Source organism: Mchenga conophoros, linkage group LG23, assembly GCF_057382185.1.
Source record: "Mchenga conophoros isolate Kocher_MC1m ecotype Shallow Benthic linkage group LG23, M_conophoros_male_GT1.1, whole genome shotgun sequence".
Classification (NCBI taxonomy): domain Eukaryota; kingdom Metazoa; phylum Chordata; class Actinopteri; order Cichliformes; family Cichlidae; genus Mchenga; species Mchenga conophoros.
In genome coordinates, this window is record NC_140547.1 from 25,915,079 (window position 1) to 25,935,509 (window position 20,431).

The window sequence follows — 20,431 nt, forward strand, 5'->3', positions numbered from 1 at the left end:
AGAGTAAAGAAAATAAAAACAGAATTCAAATACGCTTAGTCTACCTGCAAAGTACAAACAGATATCCTCTTTTAGGGTCATACAGTCCCAGTCAAAAGTTTAAGACTCGAAAAATGGCAGAAAAAATCATATTTTGCATGGTTGGATCTTAACAAGGTTCCAGGTAGAGCTTCAATATGCAACAAGAAGAAATGGAGTGAGACTAAACATTTTTTAATTGGTCTTAAACTTTTGTTTAGTAATGTTTAAAGAACAATAACTGTTGAACTGTTTACAGCCAACAGGTGGAAAAAAGTCACAGAGCAAAATTGTGTTTTAGAAAACAAATTTCACAACACAAAGACTTTAGACCTTCCTGGCGTTGACACACAGAGGTCAGAGGGATCTTCCAGGAGTGGCGATGCTGGTCATTTAATTTCAAACCTGTTGCTCTGGAGTGAGTTACTGTATCTAGATAAGATGAAATCCTGACTACTGGCCTCAGGTGTCTGCCACCATGTTTCAAACTGGTTTTAAAATCTATTTCTTCCATTATTCTGAACTGGTTCTAGACTGGGACAGTTGCTGTGAATTTAAAGATCAAAGTTTAGTCTAGTTGTACACAAAAATGTTTCCTACAAGCTAAATATTCTCCAGCCCAAAGTCAAGAGTGCTGCGGCTGACTTAAAAACCAAAGAAATCTCATGGGGCCCATCCAATCTTAACCTTCACTCTAACCAAAATACATCACTTTTACTTTCTCTTGTATTTCACTGAAAATTGTATTTAAAAACAAACCACACATAAAATACTAAAACTACTCAGTCATAAGTGTTACCAGGTGAGACATGAGTAATATCACCAACAACTACCATACTGCCTGTAAATACATTTATATAAATATGTTTCTGTACATACTCGAGTAATGCCAAAAGTTGAAGTCTTTGAATATCAGGAAAATAAATCTGTTTGATCAAATACAAACAGGTGAAGTTTTATATTTTAAGACCTACTGCTCTCTTATTTAATTTCAGCCAGTTAAACGTCAGTTTTATATCATCACATTAAAGGTACTTTTTTCTTTTCTTTACACATTTACAGAGTTTTAGCACTTTGTTGTCTTCGGTCATTCGCAGTGTTTGCCGGTTATTCCGAGCTTTCACTGGCTGTGGGTTCAACCTCGGGCCTGTCAGTGACTTTTAGAGGCTTGAAAAGTGAAGCACAAAAGGGTTGATCTGCTTTTCATCTGACCAAGCCTTCACCTGCTGTGAAAGGAAGTAAAAAGCCTACTCACTGAGTTATCAAGGAAAAGAAATACTGAAATCCTCTTGACGTTTTCCCTTTTTTTTTTTTAGGTGGAATAAAGAAAAAAGCGTGTGGTAGCTCTTGTATCGCCTGAGCCATCTTTTCAGACGAGAGAAGAGATATTAAAACGTGACGATGGAGATGGTCGTGGGTTTAACCAGCATCATGGCGGTGAAGGAACCTCCTAAATCATTCATATAAAACTCAAACAGCCAGCTGGTTTTTCTATGTTTTTATTCTGTGAATAAATATCTGGGCCGCCTGCATTTGCTCAGTGAGCTGCAGCAGCTTTACATACACATGAAGAAGAAACAGAACGACACCAAACACGTTACATTCAGAATACTTTGGACTTGGATTTGGATCAGTTCACCTCATCCTACAATCACGTCATCTTATTGCTACTAGTGTCAAAAATATTGGTGTTTTGTGCTTCCTTTAAGTTCCTTTTTTAATTTGAAATGTAAACTGGATGAACTGATCCAAACCCGAGGAAAAAACAAAAACTGTTTGTGGATTTTCTAAGTTGTGGATTACATTACAGACTGTCTGGTTCAGTTTGTTTGCTCAAAAAGAAGTAAAAACAGTCAAGCGTGCTTCAGACACACAAAAACACATCTGCTTTTCAAGTATGACTGCTCCTCCAAAATAAAAGCCTTTAAATTTGAACAGCAGAAAATGAGAGGATCAACAAAGGAAGCAGTTCACTGGTTGTTAAACGAATGCTGGATGTTTTTAATTCCAACTTTAACTAGCTTAAAATGCAGGATTAATTAAGATGTAGATCCGAGGACTTACATGTGGAATTTTCACGTCTACAGCAGGAAAGAAAAAAATAAAGTACTCAAGCAGTTTCTTTTAATTCTCCATTTAAATAACACTGCATTTAAATGTTGTTTGGGGGGATTTTACAATTTGTGCCTAGAAACTACAGAGGCTGTCGTCAGACACTGGTAGAATTACCAATAAAGTTTTAAAAAGAAGTTCAATGAGGAGAAAGATTAAGAACCATCTATAAGATATATAGATGATTTATGAAGTCAAAAGAAAAGTAAGGTGAAACTGTCGAGTTGCTCTGTGTTATCTTAATCCTAGAGAACGTACAGGTTGCTAGGGAAACATGCGTATTCATTTTAAGGTCGATTACAAAGACTAGTGTAGCAAAAACCTCGCTTTAGTGGCTAACAGGCTGCTGCATTTGTGCAGTTTGTATGGAAGACTCCAACTTGTCTGACACTTGCCAACTGCTCACTGAGTGGTAGAGAAATTATGAAGACTGAGAACGGACCTCTGCAGACCGGTCGGCATCTTCGATGCCAACAACAGGCGATCACAGCAACCTGCTGACTATCAGAGCAACACAGTCTTTGCAACCAATTTCAACTCAGCGACAAGTCTCTAGGTCTCTATTAGCGAGACCTTAAAATGTTTAAACTGATTAAAATGTGACGCTTTCTGTTTTCAAACAAGGCCACTAAAGGATTTGTGATAATAACTAGAATGTAAGAGTAGTAGTAGCAACTTTCACAGTACTCCTTAGTTACTTTAAAGCAACTCACAGGGACCAATCAACTCACTGTTTATGCCACATACTGAAATACACTAGACAGACTTTCAAAATAAAAGTATTGAAATATCTCCATTGCTGAGTGCATCCATTTTCTGCTGTGACTTCTTTAAACTAAGACAAAGTGTAAGAAAAACATTTTCTTGCATGTTTACAGTCATTCACTCTCCCTGCAGGAGCCCTGGCAGTGTCGCGTCTGATATGCAGAAACGCTTTCAATGGTCAGGAGACGAAGTAGGAACTGAACTTTGGCTGGCTTGCTAAAGTAAATAAAAGAAAAGAAGGGTGAAAATTCCAGTTTTAGTGGAAAAACAACAACAATAAAAACAAAAAACCCTTTAACTCATCTGTCGCCACATTAAAAAACTGCTTACGAAAAAAAATAAGAAGAATAATTTTATGGTTCAAATACTATCCAAAAGTTTGACTGAAACACACACTGTCATCAAATCTGAACCCATCACCACACGAGACCGATCGACTACACATTTTTACACCTATTTACAGAGACTCGCCGTCCTCGGTTAATATACACAAACACTACAGTAATGTACAGTTTATCTTACATCGATTATCACAAACGCACATCAAAAAGTGTTTGGGGGGGAGGAGTTACATTCCATAACAAAGGTTTTATACTGCTGCTGCTTCCTGTTGCTGATGTTCAGAATAAAAAGAACCGTCAACGTAAAAGCTGAAACACGGAAAATAAGAGTACTTCCACACTCAGAGTACACACACGCGATACAAAAACCCAACGACACCTAAAGAGAACATGATGACGAGCATTTACACTCGGAGGGAGGCGGCTGCTGCGCTAACAGATACTGTAAAGGTTTGTTTTCAGTTATTTCAGCGATGAGTCTACTTGCGATCTTTCCAGTTTTTTGTCTAAAGCACCGCCTGATCTCTTCCCCTCGCCGGCGGAGGCAAGCGCCCGGCCTCACACGCCTGAGCAGCGCATTCTCCATCACAGGAGCCCGTCCAGGTTCTCTTCGTTCTTCTTGGCCGTGCTGCCTTCCTGATGGGTGTACTGATTGTGGTAATCGCGGAGGATGGTGACGACGTCATGGTGGCCGAAGTGCACGGCCTCATCCATCGGTGTGTTCCCCCACCTGCACCAGACACGAAGAACTTTAAACACAAATCCACCTCGTTTCATTTAACACATCTGGCTCAAAGAAATTCCCTCCATCTCCATCTATCTAGATAAGGTTTTTTTTTTTTTTTTACATGTATTTATTAAAATGATAACTAAAGTAAAGTGTGGTCTCGGTTACCTGTCTTTGGGAACTGGGTTGACCTTGCAGGCCTCCAGCAGGAAGCGGACCACCTCAGCATGTCCTGAAACACACAAACATCAGGTCAGCTGACCGAACAGAGTAATTGCCATGACGACAACCTGACTGTACGCATTTCACCTTCAGCGGCGGCCACGTGCAGCGCTGTCCTCGAGTCGTAGTCCCTCTGCTCCATGTCCATGGAGGACAGCGCAAACCTGCACAAAGACAGAACAGCCAAGCAGGAAGGAAGGAGTGAGAGCCATGTGGAAACAACCAGACTAATTTGGACTTGGTTCAATCATGTGGGTTTCTTTAAGTTTCAAGCTCTTTGCGATGGTGCTGAAGGTAAATTACCTAAAGACTAGAAGTGATGTTTGCAGACTAAACTGGGGGGGAAAAGCCATCTAGTGGCTGACATCTTCATATCAGACCTCTACCTCCTTTTCCTTGGTGGACATGCTGCACCTCAGCTGTTCAGAAGAGACTCAAAACAGGCAAAGATGTCTTTCCCTTTTTGCAAACTCCCTGATTTTGGCTTTCCACAACTGCATGACTAGTACTGACTGATATTTAAAATGCAGGCTCTGCCAATGAAAATGCAAGGAGCTAATTTAAGCGGTCCCTAAATCAGTACTGATGGTGTGTCCCCATGTGCTAATCACAGCCTTCCCCTGCACTGAGCAGCTTGAAGTTTACAGGACTAGTCTGAAGACAGACAGGCACACAACAAAAAATAAATGTGGATACAATAGATGGTGTGGGCTACTCCCACTAAGCAGTTCCGATTTAATGCGAGTGACGTTAAATAATAAAAACATTGCAATGATTTCTAACGCGATCTGTTCAACATCAGTTCAGATGTCCCATAAAAGCGAGGCTGTATCCATCCAGCTCTCAACTGAAATGGACTGAAATCAACCAATCACTTTCCACTTGGCCATAGACAACTATCCAGTAAACATGATTCGCTAGTTTCAGGAAAATGATCAGTTTACTAAAGATACATTATCCCCCTCCAAAGTGTCAAAATCCTGCAGTGTTTGCAGAACATCACAGCAGAAAAAGAGGAACCGTCAAGTAGTTTTATTCACATCCATCGTGGGAACCCAATGAATGGAATGAAAGACTTTATATTATTAGCCTGCAAAGATTAATTTAGAAATATTAACTTACAGGAACGTAGCAGAATGTAAAGATGAGAGCAGGACCCTGCTGATTTAAATTGGTGCCAAGTTTTAGTGCAGTTTTTTTCCCCCAAACCAACAAGTCAAATAATCCAATTGGTGTGCCTGGGCCCAAGTGATGTAGATGCTGTCATCAGATGGTGAGCGCTCAAGTCTACACGGAGGTTTGTGTACCTGCCTGTTATCTGTGTGTGGTGGCCAAAAATCATATATGAAATTAAAATCAAATGAATGTCTCCGTGCTGTCCAACGGTCCTGAGTGTTACTGACACTAAACCTGAGAGCTGGCGTACCTCCTGAGAGCTGACACGTCTCCTGTGTAAGCAGCAAACAGCAGGTTGATGACAGACTTCACCTGAAACACGAGAAAACAAAGCAGAGACCGTGATGCTATAATAATGCATCATAGCTTAGTGTTACTGTGTTTTTGAAATATGGTAGAACTGAAAAATCTAATATTTGTTGTTTTTCATGTGGTTTAATGTACAGTGAAAGACACCAATGATCAGGTTGTGTAAAGCTGGAAAATAACACAGCTGATGCAGTAATCTTCCAGCAGATGGCGCTGTGGATTAAGCTTCCACAAACAAGGAGGGTAATCTGCCTTTTATGGTGACACTTAGAGTCAAAATCAACACAAACTGCTCTAAACCGCAGAAAATAATCAAAATAATTACATCAATGATCTCTGTTGGTGCGTTAAAAGGAACTTCCGCTTATGTTAGTTATGTTGCAGTGCAGTCTGGGTAGTGATGTCTGGTGATTTCTGATCAGTCTTTTTCAATCTGAACCCCACAGTAATGTAACTCAGACATTACTCACTGTGAAGAAGATCACAGCACACAAGCTAACAGCAGCTTTAATGGCTCAAAATATGCATCAAACATTCAGGATTTTAACACTGCACTCCAGCAGAAGGACATTTACAGCGTGTAAAGGTCAAAATAGTCGAGGTTGTGAAAATGGAGAAGGATGAAGGCTGATGGTGCTGGCGCTCACCCTCTGGTCTCCTCCCTCCCTGCGAGGATCCAGCTTCTTTGCAAAGTGCCTCAGGTTGTCATAGTTGTGGAAGTTACACAGGGAAACCAAATCCTAAAAGGAGAAAACATGACCCAAATATTAAAAAAGAATAATAAAAGTATCTTAGGGTGAGATAAAGGAGATAAAGGATTATTTTGAACTTTGAACTACTGGTGGTGGTCAGAGGGCCCGGTGGCGCCTGTGTCCGGCAGCCTCGCCTCTGTCAGTGCGCCCCAGGGCAGCTGTGGCTACAATGTAGCTTGCTATCGCCAGTGTGTGAATGTGTGTGTGAATGGGTGAATGACTGAATGTAGTGTAAAGCGCTTTGGGGTCCTTAAGGACTAGAAAAGCGCTTCACAAATGCAGGCCATTTACCATTTTGAATCATGCAAAGCTACTCAAGCACAGTCCAGGAAATGACTTTAAAGATGATGTTACCGTGCAGAACTGGATGCCTCTGACGCTGTTGCCCAGCTTGTCGAGCGGAGGAGACCAACACATGATGCCCATCACGTTGGGAACGACCAGCAGGATCCCGCCAGCCACACCCGATTTAGCCGGCAGACCAACCTGAGGCAGAAAGAGAGAATGTGTGATGTGAGATTACCTGTTAAAAGTGTGGCTCACATCTTTCTTAAAGTAACCAACAGATCCCAACCCCCCCCCAAAAAACCATTACAGTAGAGCACTGTATTTTCAATTGTCTAAGTTATAGGAAACCCTGCAATTGCAGATTGCAGATTTTTAAAGTTCTGGTGCAAAACGGGAAAACAGGGAGATGGTAGCAGGTTGAACATGAGATCAGGACGAGGAGATACTGACGTGAAAAGCAAACTGTCCCGAGAAGTCATACATGCCGCAGGAGTGCATCAGACTCAGGGTGTTTCGCACAGACTCAGGGCTCAGCACACGCTCGCCCGTGATTGGACAGAAACCGCCGTTGGCCAGAGTTGCCGCCATAACGCTGGCACTCTCACAGGTCACCTCGATGGAGCACAACTGATTGAGAAACAAAGATTCGTGAATGATTGGATCACAATGACAAACAAAAATCCTGTCCCATTAGTGATTCCACTGCATCAGGATGAGCTCTACTCACCTGGAAGTAGAAGTCCAGGATGGACGTCATGTCCGTCCCCTCTGGAAAACACTGTTAAAGATAAAAACACTTTAAAATGGGAACTCATAACACACCTGCTGCTTTTCTTCAAACAGAAAAAAGGAAAACCAAGAGACATCAAAGGATAAACCAGGTGATAAACTGATTAATTACTGGAACAGAAATCCTAATATTTATGCAGAAATACCAAAAATAAAATTCAAAATACAAAAGCTAAGAATGAAATCACAAATATAGTGTGTTCACAAAAGGAAGAAAAGCTTCCTTTTAAACAACAAAATCCCGTCTCAGTTGTCAGCAGCATCTAATCTCACCTTCTTCTCCTTCAGGTAGTAGCCAATGGCGAAGTTTCTGTCTCCAGACTCACGCTCTGACTGGAAACTGAGCCACACAGAGAGAGGAGAGAGGTTTATTTCATGATGCGACTCAGATCCTGTTACATGAACTCAAACTGAACCAGGAAGTTGCTGCGAGACCTGAGATCCACCTCAGAGATGCAGAACTGTTTTGTAAACAAGAAATCTGTCAAAGACATTAAAGTGCTTCATTTCATCTAAACATGGAAAATCTGTTTTATTTCTAACTCTGCTGCACTCACGTGGCATTGCTGAAGCCCACATACTCGTTTCCTGCCAGCTTGTTCATGAAGTTCATGACCTGCAGAGCAGAAGAGCAGATTCAGAGTAAACACGCAACACTAACACAAGACTACGAAGAAGGCTCAAGGACACTGAGCATACATATAAAAAAATAAATAAATAATAATGATAATGCAGAGCAGCTGACGCTAAAGTTAAAATTGAAAGAATAAAACTGAAACTTCTACAAATAAGTCACAATTGCTGGCATTAACACTTACTCAATTTAAGAAAACAAATATACAAATTTGGGTAGAAAATCATTGTTGTAACTTCATCAGTTATACATGAAATTACAACAATACAATTAAAATATCCAAAATAAACTTATAATTTTAGTACAAAATCATAAACTTAAATCTAAATTTTAACCAAAATATTGCAATTTGGAATATAATACTGAAATTATACAACTAAAATAATACTTAAAAAAGTAAAACTTTCACAATAAAATCATCCTTTACAGTTTAAAGATTACATTTTAAAGACAAAGGGATATTCAAAGTATTCAAAAAATAAGAGTAATTGTAATTTTAAATAGTCTAAATATTAAGAATATTAAATATTAAGATTTAAACCAAACTTTTGAGACTACAAAGTAAAAACGTTATGATTAAAGTAAAAACTATGTCAAGACTAAAGACAACAGAAAAGTTAATTAAATAAAAATGTTTAATGAATAATGTCGTATAAAACAACAATATATAAAAATAAAATTCAAATTTGACAAATGTCAATGAAATTTTGAGTGTGAAGCTAAAATTTCAAGAATAAAATTGAAAATAAAGTAGAAATATTCACAATTAGAATCAAATTTTTGAGAATAAAAACAATTTTAAAGTGTAAGTGTTGAAGAAAAAGGTATAATTCCAAGAATAATGTAGCCCTGACATTTTTTTTTATATAACTTCAGTTTGGAAACTTCTCCTTCAGTCAATATTTAAATATTCAATAAATCTTCCCAATAGTACTCACATAATCAAATTTCTCAGCGTTGCTTGCCCCTTGCTGTAACACAAACAGAACCAATCAAAATATTCATAAAACAAAAACTGCAGTAATAAAAGCATGAAAAACGGTCACCCGTGTGACGACATTAGCACTATCACGTATGATCCACGTCTCTATGAAATTAAGCTACGGCAGGAAAACAGTGCAGGTTTACATCACTACTCATGTGACCAGTTAAAAAGGCCATTCAGGCATGACGTCAGATGAATTAAGATTAGGGGTGGGAGACTAGCTGGAGATGGAGGTGAACGAAAATTGTTAAATCCACTCTGGGGCTTCTGCTTTTTTGAATAGAGAATTAAATAAAAGGTTCATTTAAGTAAGTGACTTAAGAGCACAGCTACTGATTACTACAGGCGTGTTTACTGTATGGTTACGTGATTAGACTTTAAGGTGCAATCACACTGCGAGCCACAAAATTAAGTTCATATTTATCAATCTGCTGCTTCTACAGCTTTCTGTAGTCATTTACAGTAACTGGTGCGTTGGTGTGGCGTGGACGATGGGGAATTGTGTGAAATATTACGTTTCTTTAACACTGAAGCCTTTTTTTTGCATTTCTTTTCACTGGAAGTGAAAAGAAATGCAAACCAGATGTTTGTAAAGAAGACTTCATTACAGTTTGTGTTGATCTCAGAGTATTACAGAGTCACCAGATCATCTAGATTTGGTTTGTCGAGGTATATTTGAATGAATTATGTATCACAGTATGTTTGTATCATTTAAGTTTTTCTTCTACTTGGATTGAAGTATGAGAAACAACAGCAGAGTCATTTTAAAGACGTCTGCTTTATAAAATATAATTTCACTCCTTGGTCATTTTAGTTCCTAAAATAAGGGGTTAAGGGTTAAAGGCTCCGGTTTACAGGTCAAAGTCAAAGAAAACTTCTGGTGCATTGTGGGAAATGTAGGAGCCACTGTATTTTAAGCCCAACAGTTGCTTCAGCCTTTCTGAGGCCAACATTTCTTTGTCCTACCTGTTTACAGATTTTATTGATAATTACGATAACTGACAAATACAGATGTTGATGTGGAATGAAACCTTATTTATTTTACACCTAATGTCATTTAAATTGTTTCAACTCTACTCGATTCTATTTGAGTCCTTTCATTAAATCATGTTTCCCTACATTTTTTATTATTATTACAGTAAAATTATAAACATTTCCAGAAATATTTATACAGTTGATCCAGATCAAGTTACGGAGCACTAATGTATTTAAACCTATAAATAAGAACCAAATTTAAAACTTTACTAAACACTGCAGAACTTCATCATTATTACTATAATACAGCAGTAGATGTAGATGGAGTGAGTGACTGTTATCTCTCAGATAACAGACTCAGTCATGTGGTTCGCAGTGTGAACTCACCTCCTTCGATTTAAATCAGACAAAAACCAAAACTTTGGCCAAATGTGACAAGAACAACAAAGCCTGAAGCACGGGGAACGTTACTGCCTTTATTCAACAGCCTGAGCATGAATTCTCATTTTCAGATCATGTAACAGTCTCCCTGAAAGCTGCTGCTCTACTTTTAAACTGCACCTCAGATATTTATAATTACTGCTGCCTGCAGAGTTTTTCTGGGCTCCAGCTTCACCTTTACTCTTTCATTTTGCTTTCCCAAAGTGATGCATGAATCTGCTGTGACCTCAGGTGAAAATCAAAGGTGGGACCCGGGGGTCCTGATCCCCTATTTCTAGGAAGACAGTGTTGTCCTCCCCAGTGCATCACTCTAAATATGACTGTATAAGGTTAAATAATATTATATGAGGCACCGAAAGCCCTCGTGTTAATTACACATGCAAAACAATAGATCTACATAAGTTCAGTCCAGTGCCTACTAGTGGTGCAACGGATCCAAAATCTCACGGTTCGGATCGGATCATGGTTTTAAGCTACGGATCGGCTCAATTTTAGGATCAGCAAAACAAAACAAAACAAAAAAAACAACCCAAAAAGACAAATTTAACGCGCCATTTACTTATTTAAGTATTTTTTGCCTATTAAAAAACATTCAACTCAAGACTCATTCCACGCAATTATATAAAAACTAATTAAGCTCACGAAGCTTGCCGTTGCCATGGAGATCCACCCATTTGTAGTTAGGGCAACAGAAGACACCTGGGACAGTTCAGCCATAACTTTAGACTTTTCCTGTTCATACATGCTTGGAACGATCTTGTCACTGAAGTGGATGCGCAACAGGATATCATGCAAGCACGTTCATCACAGTTTAAACCCCTTGTTTTGCACAACGGAATACGGCCTCACGTCTGCAGCTAAACACCCCAGTAGCTTTTGTAATAGCTTTATCCTGGACGGACTGGGCAGCAAAGGGCTGCTTAAACGCCGCAAACTCCTCTGCTTCTCCACCTGGACCGCTAGCGCTGGCCATAACTATGGCTTGACAGACTGACTACGCACACCATACACATACTTTTTTTCTTCTTTTTCGAATCTTCGGATCACGTGCGCGCCGAACCGTGGAGTGGGATCGGTTCGGATTACGGATCAACAGTGATCCGTTGCACCACTAGTGCCTACCAATCCCTAACTCTCTGACATCGTGAACAAATGATTGCTTCTGTAAATAAACAAGTGATAAAAAGAAATAAATAAATCCAGTTAGGCACTCTGGAGATGGCTGCGAAAACATAACTCACTCTGGAGTTATATTGTCCTTGTTGCTCATGACAAATCATCACTCTAGGGCTGCTCGATTATGGCAAAAATGATAATCACGATTATTTTCACTGAAATTGAGATCACGATTATTTGACGATATTTATTTAACCCTTTAAGACCTACTATAGAACCAAGTCCACCAGAGCTTATATTATTTTTTTTACATGCTGTAGTGCCATTTGTTGGAGTATTTCAAGTTGCTATACATCAATACAACTGTTATAGCCCATATTTTAATAATATGTATGCATTAAGTCCATAGTAACTACATAAATTGCAAAAAAGTGCAATAAACTACAAAAAAAATTGAAATCGCTTTTGTTTTGTTTACATATATTTCTACTTGGAGAAATTTAAGAGGTTTATCCCTCAAAACTTTAAATACAATAAAGTTGCAAAAAATAGTTTCCCACCACAGGAAATTTATTTTGCGTGTCTTCATAGTTTTATTTTGGAGATACAGCAATTTTTATATACTGCAGGAAAAACAAAAAACAATCCTATGATGCAAATTTGCAAAGAAAACAGCATGTGCATCATTTCACTGTGGGAAGTGTTACGAACAGCTGATAGGAACGGCAAAGCGTGTTTCTGGAATATTATGTTTTTGTTCCTGCAAGCGCTTTTTATGCAATTTTTGCAAAGCTATATGTGGAACGAAACCGTGACCGAGGACAAGCTGATGGCATAAAATGTAAGTACAACTCCTCCGGTTTCATATGCAAAACAAATTATTGCGCTAGCTTACACGGTTCAGGTTCTACAGGGATTTAAAAATAGTTACGCAAAACGGAGCGTGCTGCTCTGACTGGCTTTAAAGGGTTAACAATGACTTTAAAAAATAATATAAAATAGTGTGCAACACCACTGAAGTTTTTTTTTTTTTTTAACTCTTTTCAACCAACGGCAGTCACTCTCCAAATAACTTCTGCTTAGCTTTCCGAGCTTCCCTCGGGTCCTCTTAATCAGCGGTCTCCAACCTTTTTTGCGCCACGGACCGGTTTATGCCCGACAATATTTTCACGGACCGGCCTTTAAGGTGTCGCGGATAAATGAGGGAGGGGCTAATAATCGGCTCAGTCATTTTTAATGATCGTTGAAAGCCCAGATCGTAATCGTGATTAAAATTCGATTAATTGAGCAGCCCTACATCACTCTCAGAGAATTAAAACGGTGACTCTTCCTGCTTTTCTCTAACATATGATGGAGCTCTTAATCTGCCGCCAGAAAAGTTTCTCAAACTGACGGACCACACTTTTGAATAAAGACAGCAAAACATCCCCATGAATTTACGAGCATCGCCACTAACACGACTTATTCTTTCATACCGATTACTAAAGACAAACAAATTGCTTGAAAAGAAACATATGCACAAAAAAAGAGCTCCCTCTCCAGAGAAGAATGGAGTATGATATAAAACCAGTGTTTGTGCCAGAGCTGCACTGTTTATAATCCAGGTGTATAAACAGTTTGGTTTTTTTGAGGGGGGGAGGGGAAATGCAGGCGGAAAAGTATAAAAAGCAACATTAAAACATTCATAGACAGCCATGTGGAGGCTAAAGCTTCTCACAAATCCAGATCAAATAAGGGAAAAAATAATTAAAAAGGAAAAATTACCAACGTCATTGACCTGAGGCTGTGTGGTCATAATTTCCCAAAGATCCTAATGCTGTAAAATATGCAACAACACATAAAACCACACAACGGGCCTTGAAAAGGTACATCACAAAGGAGAGCGTTTAAAGTGATTTAAACAGTGATTGGCTGGGACTCAAGAAAGCTGATTTTACATCTTGTGGGAATGATTATCAGAAGTGGAAAAGTTCACCTTTTTCCTCTGCTGACGACATACATTATGTCCACTCAGCTGGATATTCATTTGCAACAATCATCTTCATACAATGTTTCTACCAAAAGAGATACACGAGATGATTCATCATAACATTACCAACATAAAATGTTTCTTTTTAAGGATGGAAAGCTGGGCTGTTTATCCGGTTGTTCAGTCTGACGTCACTAGCCGTGTCTGGGCCTAAACTCCGCTGCAGGTCCATATATCAAACGATCACTGTGGCATTACTGAGAGTTGAAAAACTGTCTAAAGTCTTTCATCTTTAATAAAATGATCAGCGTTCTGCTCTACCAGGTGTAACAATTGAGTTTAACATCCAGGCATCCATGAAAACGGAATTTATGACATTTAACGGAGTTGGAAGTTACCAGGGAGTTAGCTCGCTAGCTTCTATCTAAATACAATATATCATGTCCTGACTGCGGGGTTTTGGAAACAAATTAAAACGTACAGCTCTGCTATCACTTCCAACATAAATGAAGACAGAAAACTAAACAGCAGTGACGTTTGTAGGGTTACTGAAGTTGGGCTAGCTGGTATATAATGATGTGCTACGTGACCGCTAGCGACACAGCTATGTTAGCATAATATAAACAAGCTAACTTTTTTCCCACTCGATAAAAGTTAACGTGAGTGTTCTCGGTGGTCAGGAACAAATGTAATCGCATGGCAGGATGCTGTAAAAGGACCAAACTTCAGCCAGGAGAACAACTGAGATAATCCATCCACAATAGGTCAAGGGTCAACAGTGATCACTGACTGTTTTAGGAGCTTTTTGAGATCAAATAGAAGAAAATACATAACATTAAACATGTTAACAACACAAAAGCCATATTAAACGCAGACTACTTTAGACCCGGAAGTAGGATTCGTCGCGTCATCACTGAACAACCGGATAGTGTTGGAGGGAGGAGATTTGGATAAGGAAATCAGGAATAGAATAGCTGACCTCTCTCACACTTAAAACTATTAAATAACTGGGTCATAACGAAATGACAAACTTAAAGAACTCAGTTTAATTTTTTTATAGATATGATTTTCTTTTTCTGTGGATTCCTGTAGATGAATCCTAAATCCTTCCTCCCTCGAGAGTAAACCGCCTACAGTGTGACTCATAAGGACCTTTTCAATATAAAAGCATAATGATGGAGACAAAGAATTACTAACCCTGATGTAATATAATCCTTTCCCTAAATCTTCTACATTTCACAGTCCAGTCGATGTGTTAACATCATTTTGGAGTTGTGCTGCTGTTTTTAAACAAATGATGAAGCAGTGTTAGTTTATGGAAATCTTTTCAAACAAACCTTTATGAAAAGAGACGGTACGATAGTGGAAAGCACAGCGGCTTTATTTTCCTTTTGTTGAGTTAATTGTGCAATTTTTTTGCTCTTCTCTAACATCAAGTCTGAGGCTGAAAACTGCTGTGATTTTGCTCTTTTAGGATAAGGAGGAGTTCTGGGCGGGTTCTTGCTGTCAGGGTAAAATAGATTAGAGATTTTTGTATTGGGTGTTATGGGCAGCAAATTTTCTTCTTACAGCTAGTTGAGGAGTTTGCCGTGTTTTGAGTTTGTAAGTCATATCTCTACATCTCCAAGATAAAAACTGCAGAGAACACAAGAGTATCCGCGTTTCTTCTCAGCAGTCGGCACGTAGAGCTCTGCAACATCACAAACTCACTTTCATGTAGTTTTCTTTTTACTTCCCTCTAGTATCAGATCTGGGACATAACATACTGAAATGTTAAAAATACAACCATCAGTGGAAACACTTTTCTGCCTACAAGTGGCTGAATCAGTTCTTCCCTTTACTTTAATATTGTATCTGGGGCCTCGCAGAGCTGGCAGAAATAGGAGCTTTGGCACATTTAGAGTTGTTGCTCAGCACCAGGTTTAGAGGGCAATCACTTTTTCCCCTTAATAACAAACACCTTCATTTAAAAACTGCATTTTGTGTTTAATTGTGTCATCTGTGGTTAACATTTAAATTTGTTTGATGATCTAAAACATTTACGTGTGACAAACATACAAAACAATAGATAATCAGGAACAGGACAAACACTTTTTCACAGTGTTGGGTCAAAATCTGATGGTAACAAAGGCTGCTGTGTTATCCTGCAAGTCAGCTATTACAGTTTGAGGAGTTTGACCTCAGATGTGTTCTCACTCAGCTGCCTGTCCTTGATCTGAATAGCTGTACTGTTTCTGGAGATAAACATGCATAAAACTTGCCCTTACCCTGTATCTCCCTCATTACATTTGCTCAGTTTTGACCTGCTAATTTATAAACCACTGCACTGTTAGCAGCCTCACTCTGTCTATTTCTATTTTCTGTGAAATGGAAATGCTTCTTCACCTTTTCAGCCATTTTGTTGCAATACTGTATTTGTTTTAGTAAGCCAGACATTTTTGGCTGCTTTAACCATTTTCCAGCTTTTGGGAAAAATAAAGTATGCAATGCTGTTTCCTACAAGCACTCCAACATGTTCACTTCCAGGATTTGCCTGAAGATTTTCCAACTTGTTTGATTTTGCGTTCCATCTCTCTCTTATTGAATGTAATTAAACTCCTCTCTAAAAAGCCCTCCTGGACTCATCCTCACCGGCCAAATGAGGAAGGAGTTTTTAATTTTGATTCAATCAGCAGGTGGTGCTCTTGTATTCACCGCAGCTCCCTGTGCGTCTGTACGCAGGTCAGAGGAGGATATTTAATGAAACTCTCGGGTAATAGAAGAGTTCTCTGATTAAATGTGGTGGAGCTGACCTGCTCTCCAGCTCCACCCACTCTGTGGAGTGTGTGTGCGCAGGATCTCCGAGCGATGCCGCTTTCAACCAAATCCCCTTTCAGCATGATTATCTATAACCTTAATCTCCCTGTATACACTAATCTGGCGGAAACACGTTCTGCACACGATTATAATTTTATTCCATTCAATTTCTCTCCAACTATTTTACTCCCTGCTCCAGTCAGACATCCAGAAAAATCATCTTTAGGGGAGTAAAACGTAAATCTACATATGTGGATTTATAAAACGAAAACGAAGCAAAAATCACAGGGGCCTCAAATCAAATTTACGGGGTTGTGATTGAACATTTGCTTCCACAGTGAATATATGTAGAATAAAAGCTTACCTTAATGAGGGAGGTGCAGACAATAGCACCAGCATTAACCATGGGGTTGTGTGGTTTATCTGCAGGACAGGAAATAGAAGTTAATAAGAGCAGGTTTTAGCAAGCTAATGCTACAGGAACACCTTCACTGAGCACATCACAGCCACATACTACTCTGTTGTATATAAGCTGATAGAGTCCACAGTTTATTATTCCGTATTATATTGTTTGATGTTCTTTTTAAAAATTGGCCACTCTGCTGATGGAAGTCCTGCTCATGTTTCTGATTAGCCAGATACTGCAAGCTCCGCCTCTTTGTTCTACAAGCCCTTGGAAAAGCAACTTGGGAACACAGTAATTTGTGACTTACTGTTTACTTTCTCAAAAAGTATACAGTAAAAGAAAAAGAAGGGAAGCCTTTTTGTGCCAGAGATCAAAACACAAGTGAATAATCTACTGAGTGAACTAAAAAAACATATAGGGCACAATTACAACACTTCCCCTCTGAGTTGTAATCGTCGTAAGCAACAGGAAGAGCCATGTTTCCTTCTTTTCACTTTTTTTAAAGGGAAAATAAACAGCTGGAATATCTGTGCCACCACCGACTTCTCTGCTCGGTTTGATAACAACAAAGAGGAAACCTGGAAACGTTCTCACACCAGTTTCCGCTCAGAGAAGCTACAGACACAATAAAACCCAACTCTATTCAGGTTGAACAAAAACTGCTAACCGTATTTGTATTCAACATATGACATTACTTCACTTCACCAAGTTACTGCTCTTTAACATTTCGACATGGTGAGTATTGCAGCAACATGTGTTCCAATGTATAAGCTTTGTTCAACTGCAAATAAAATCCTCAAAGTTAAACTTTGTCAACATCTCTTATCCAAGCAAACAAAACCAGAATAATCTCACAGATATAAAACCAGAGACAGACATAAAAAAACAAACATATGAACAAGGAATGGAAGGAGTGTTTTAAACATGTGATATGTGCAAAGTACAAACACACAACAACAGTCAACATATGGCTTCCCTAAACACTCCCGGTTGAGCACCTAAACACGCCATTAAATCTAAAATAAATTCAAACTTATTCACTCATTTCTTGGTTTTTTTAAATTGATTAAAAGCATATGCTTCACAATGATTCAACCAAAACCCCAAATCTCCATGACATTAATGCCCACGATAGGTGAACGTAACCTTCTGACCACAGCTGTATGAGGATTACTCTGAACTGTGCAAGATGCAAAGTTACTCAAGTAGAGTCCAGAAATAAAGTGTTTTTTTGAGCTCATAAGGCCCACTGTGCTCGAAGAACAAATGACCTGCTCTATATTGAGATAACTGATATCGCCTGACATCCTCGGTGTATTTCAGACCTGTGGGAAACCACGCTCTGATTCCCCTGCACTGCAGGACTGATACTAAAAGAGCGCCTCTGTGTCTCGGCTGCTCCGTTCTGCCTGCTTTTTAAGGAACCACATGCCAACAGCTTGTTGTTTTTCAAGTTTTTTCTGTCTCCGTTACACACTGCCCACTTTGTTTTATCCAACTACGCTCCTTAACAATTTATCATGGCGCCATGGAAACCAGGCCACGTGAATGGCTCCTCTTACAGAGACTGCATGCACCTGTGCGCCATGTGAAGGTGTGAAGTGACCGATTCCTCACCGTCCTCGTTCAGGAAGAGCTTGTTGAAGCGCAGGCCGCTGGGCTCTTTGCCGATGAAGCGATGTACGTACTCGGTGCCGTGGTCGTGAACGGCGATGGCGTATTTCAGCGGCTTCACGCAGGACTGCAGACAGAAGGGAACTTTGGTGTCGCCGACAGTGTGCCTGCGAAAGACACAAGTGTATCACTTATACACTTATACCTTCAAACTCTTAAGGTGTATGTTAGTAGTTTTTCAGAGTCAGAGGAAATAGAAAATCTCTCTAAATCTACGTAATGATAAGTCTGGCTTTTACCACATCCCCATTTTCTCATATCTGACAGCCACTTGTGAAAAATACATTTACTACAAAGCTTCTGGTGAAGAAACCATCCTCTGTAGGTTCTTCTACACGTAGTCAGAATACCTCTGTCCGTCGACTGTGCACAGGGCGACGGCCCACAGGTCTGGGCTGAAGCGTGCCAGCTGGGGAATATAGTCTGCCACCTACAGGGTGAAGAAACAATGAGGTTTAATCTGACCTATTCCTCACTCCCAACCATCTTGTCCTGGCTGTTATTTAATGTCACAAAGTATTCGACAAACAGACAAATGACTCACAATGTTAAAACTGGTCTATAAGGAACGGTTAGATACAGTTCTACTCAGCTCTGCTCTCACTGACCTGCCCTCCAGACATTTTTTTGGCGTTTTCGTACAGCTCGTCGATGTGAGCAGAGAAGGACTGGAAGTCTGGAATAACAAACTTCTTCCTGAAGGCCTGGGTGAGCAAAACGATGTTGCTCTGGACACATCTGAGGCAGGAAAGAGAAATATTTAGGCTGAGGAGTACAGAATGTCCTTATTGACCTTTATGACTGCTTCAAATCCTCTGAGACTTTAATGACAAGTATGGAGCTAGTTAATGGACACAAAGCTTTTAAGGTCACGCATTACTAAATATAACATTAGATATAATTAGGGAATGTTCTGATTTTTGAACACTAGATAAGACTAAATACAGTGAGTCTGCGCTCCCTCGCTCAGCTCGTTTCCTCTTAATAACACCTAAACTTGAGGAGTCTGAGTAGAGAGTATAGCCGTGTATGCGTCACAATTCATCCTGCTGCTTCTGTCAGCAGGCATATCATCAATAAACACCAGTGGTCTGGTTCTACTGGGAGCCATACATGCCCATAACCATAACACTACCTCCACCATGTTTGACAGATATGCTTCAGACCAGGAGCCGTTTCTTTGGTTCAAGCTCATTTTGGTTTCATCTCTCTAAAACATTTGTTTCCAGATCTGTGGAGTCTCTTTCAGATATTCTCTGGTAAAGTCTAATCTGGCCTTGCTTTTTTTGAGTGTAACCAGTGGTTTGCATCTTTTTATAAACCTTATAAAAGGCTGACGGGCTTGTCAGTCAATTGTCCAAGTACTTTTGAGGATCTAAAAATTGTAAAAAAAAAAAAAAGAATTGTGTAAAGAAAGAAAAAGTCTAATTTATAAAAAAGAGTTAATAAAATACTTTTATTAAATCCCTTGAGTTAAAGCTGAAAGTGTGCATTTCAAAGACCGACTGTGGTGCTGGTGTACAGACGGGCCTGACTATATTTGCTTTTCTGGTTCAAAGCTTCTATTTCCAGGCTAAAATTTTCCAGTAAGCGTTCTGGGAGAGCTGTATCCTCAGCTCGACTCGGCCGACTCTGTTGACCTTTCGCTGTGGCTGCTGTAGTTTTAGGAAAAGATCCCCACTTGTTCCCTCGCAGCATGGAATTAAAATTACACAATAAAAGAAAATAGGTACTCCTTTTCCCAACATGTTCTGTACTCTAGATCACCCCTAAAGCAGCATGGTCTGGCTTTTTTTTACCACTTATAGATTTTGTCCTGGGCCTTTTTATGCGAGCAATTATGGATGCAGACCTCGTAGTAAACACAGCTCCACGTAACAAGGCGGTGAGATAGAAGCTCTCCGTTAGCAGAGAGATTTACAGCTTGGCTATCTTA

The 20,431-nt window shown here is 39.5% G+C and overlaps 1 protein-coding gene across 2 annotated transcripts in view; it reads right to left on the reverse strand.

Annotated features, from left to right (window-relative positions):
• Nucleotides 1-1,501: 1,501 nt before the first annotated feature.
• LOC146547368 (glutaminase kidney isoform, mitochondrial-like) overlaps nt 1,502-20,431 on the reverse strand; it is a 33,346-nt gene continuing 14,416 nt past the window's right edge. For both annotated transcript variants that reach the window (XM_085264122.1, XM_085264121.1), the window contains exons 4-18: nt 19,104-19,233; nt 18,846-18,925; nt 18,439-18,602; nt 16,780-16,838; nt 9,072-9,104; nt 8,057-8,115; nt 7,773-7,839; nt 7,438-7,488; nt 7,161-7,337; nt 6,777-6,908; nt 6,318-6,410; nt 5,612-5,673; nt 4,273-4,349; nt 4,132-4,195; nt 1,502-3,966 (exon numbers count right to left, since the gene is read on the reverse strand). In XM_085264122.1, coding sequence (XP_085120248.1) covers nt 3,822-3,966; nt 4,132-4,195; nt 4,273-4,349; nt 5,612-5,673; nt 6,318-6,410; nt 6,777-6,908; nt 7,161-7,337; nt 7,438-7,488; nt 7,773-7,839; nt 8,057-8,115; nt 9,072-9,104; nt 16,780-16,838; nt 18,439-18,602; nt 18,846-18,925; nt 19,104-19,233 — 1,393 coding nt within the window. In that variant the 3' untranslated portion in view covers nt 1,502-3,821. The remainder of the gene's footprint in view (nt 3,967-4,131; nt 4,196-4,272; nt 4,350-5,611; nt 5,674-6,317; nt 6,411-6,776; nt 6,909-7,160; nt 7,338-7,437; nt 7,489-7,772; nt 7,840-8,056; nt 8,116-9,071; nt 9,105-16,779; nt 16,839-18,438; nt 18,603-18,845; nt 18,926-19,103; nt 19,234-20,431) is intronic.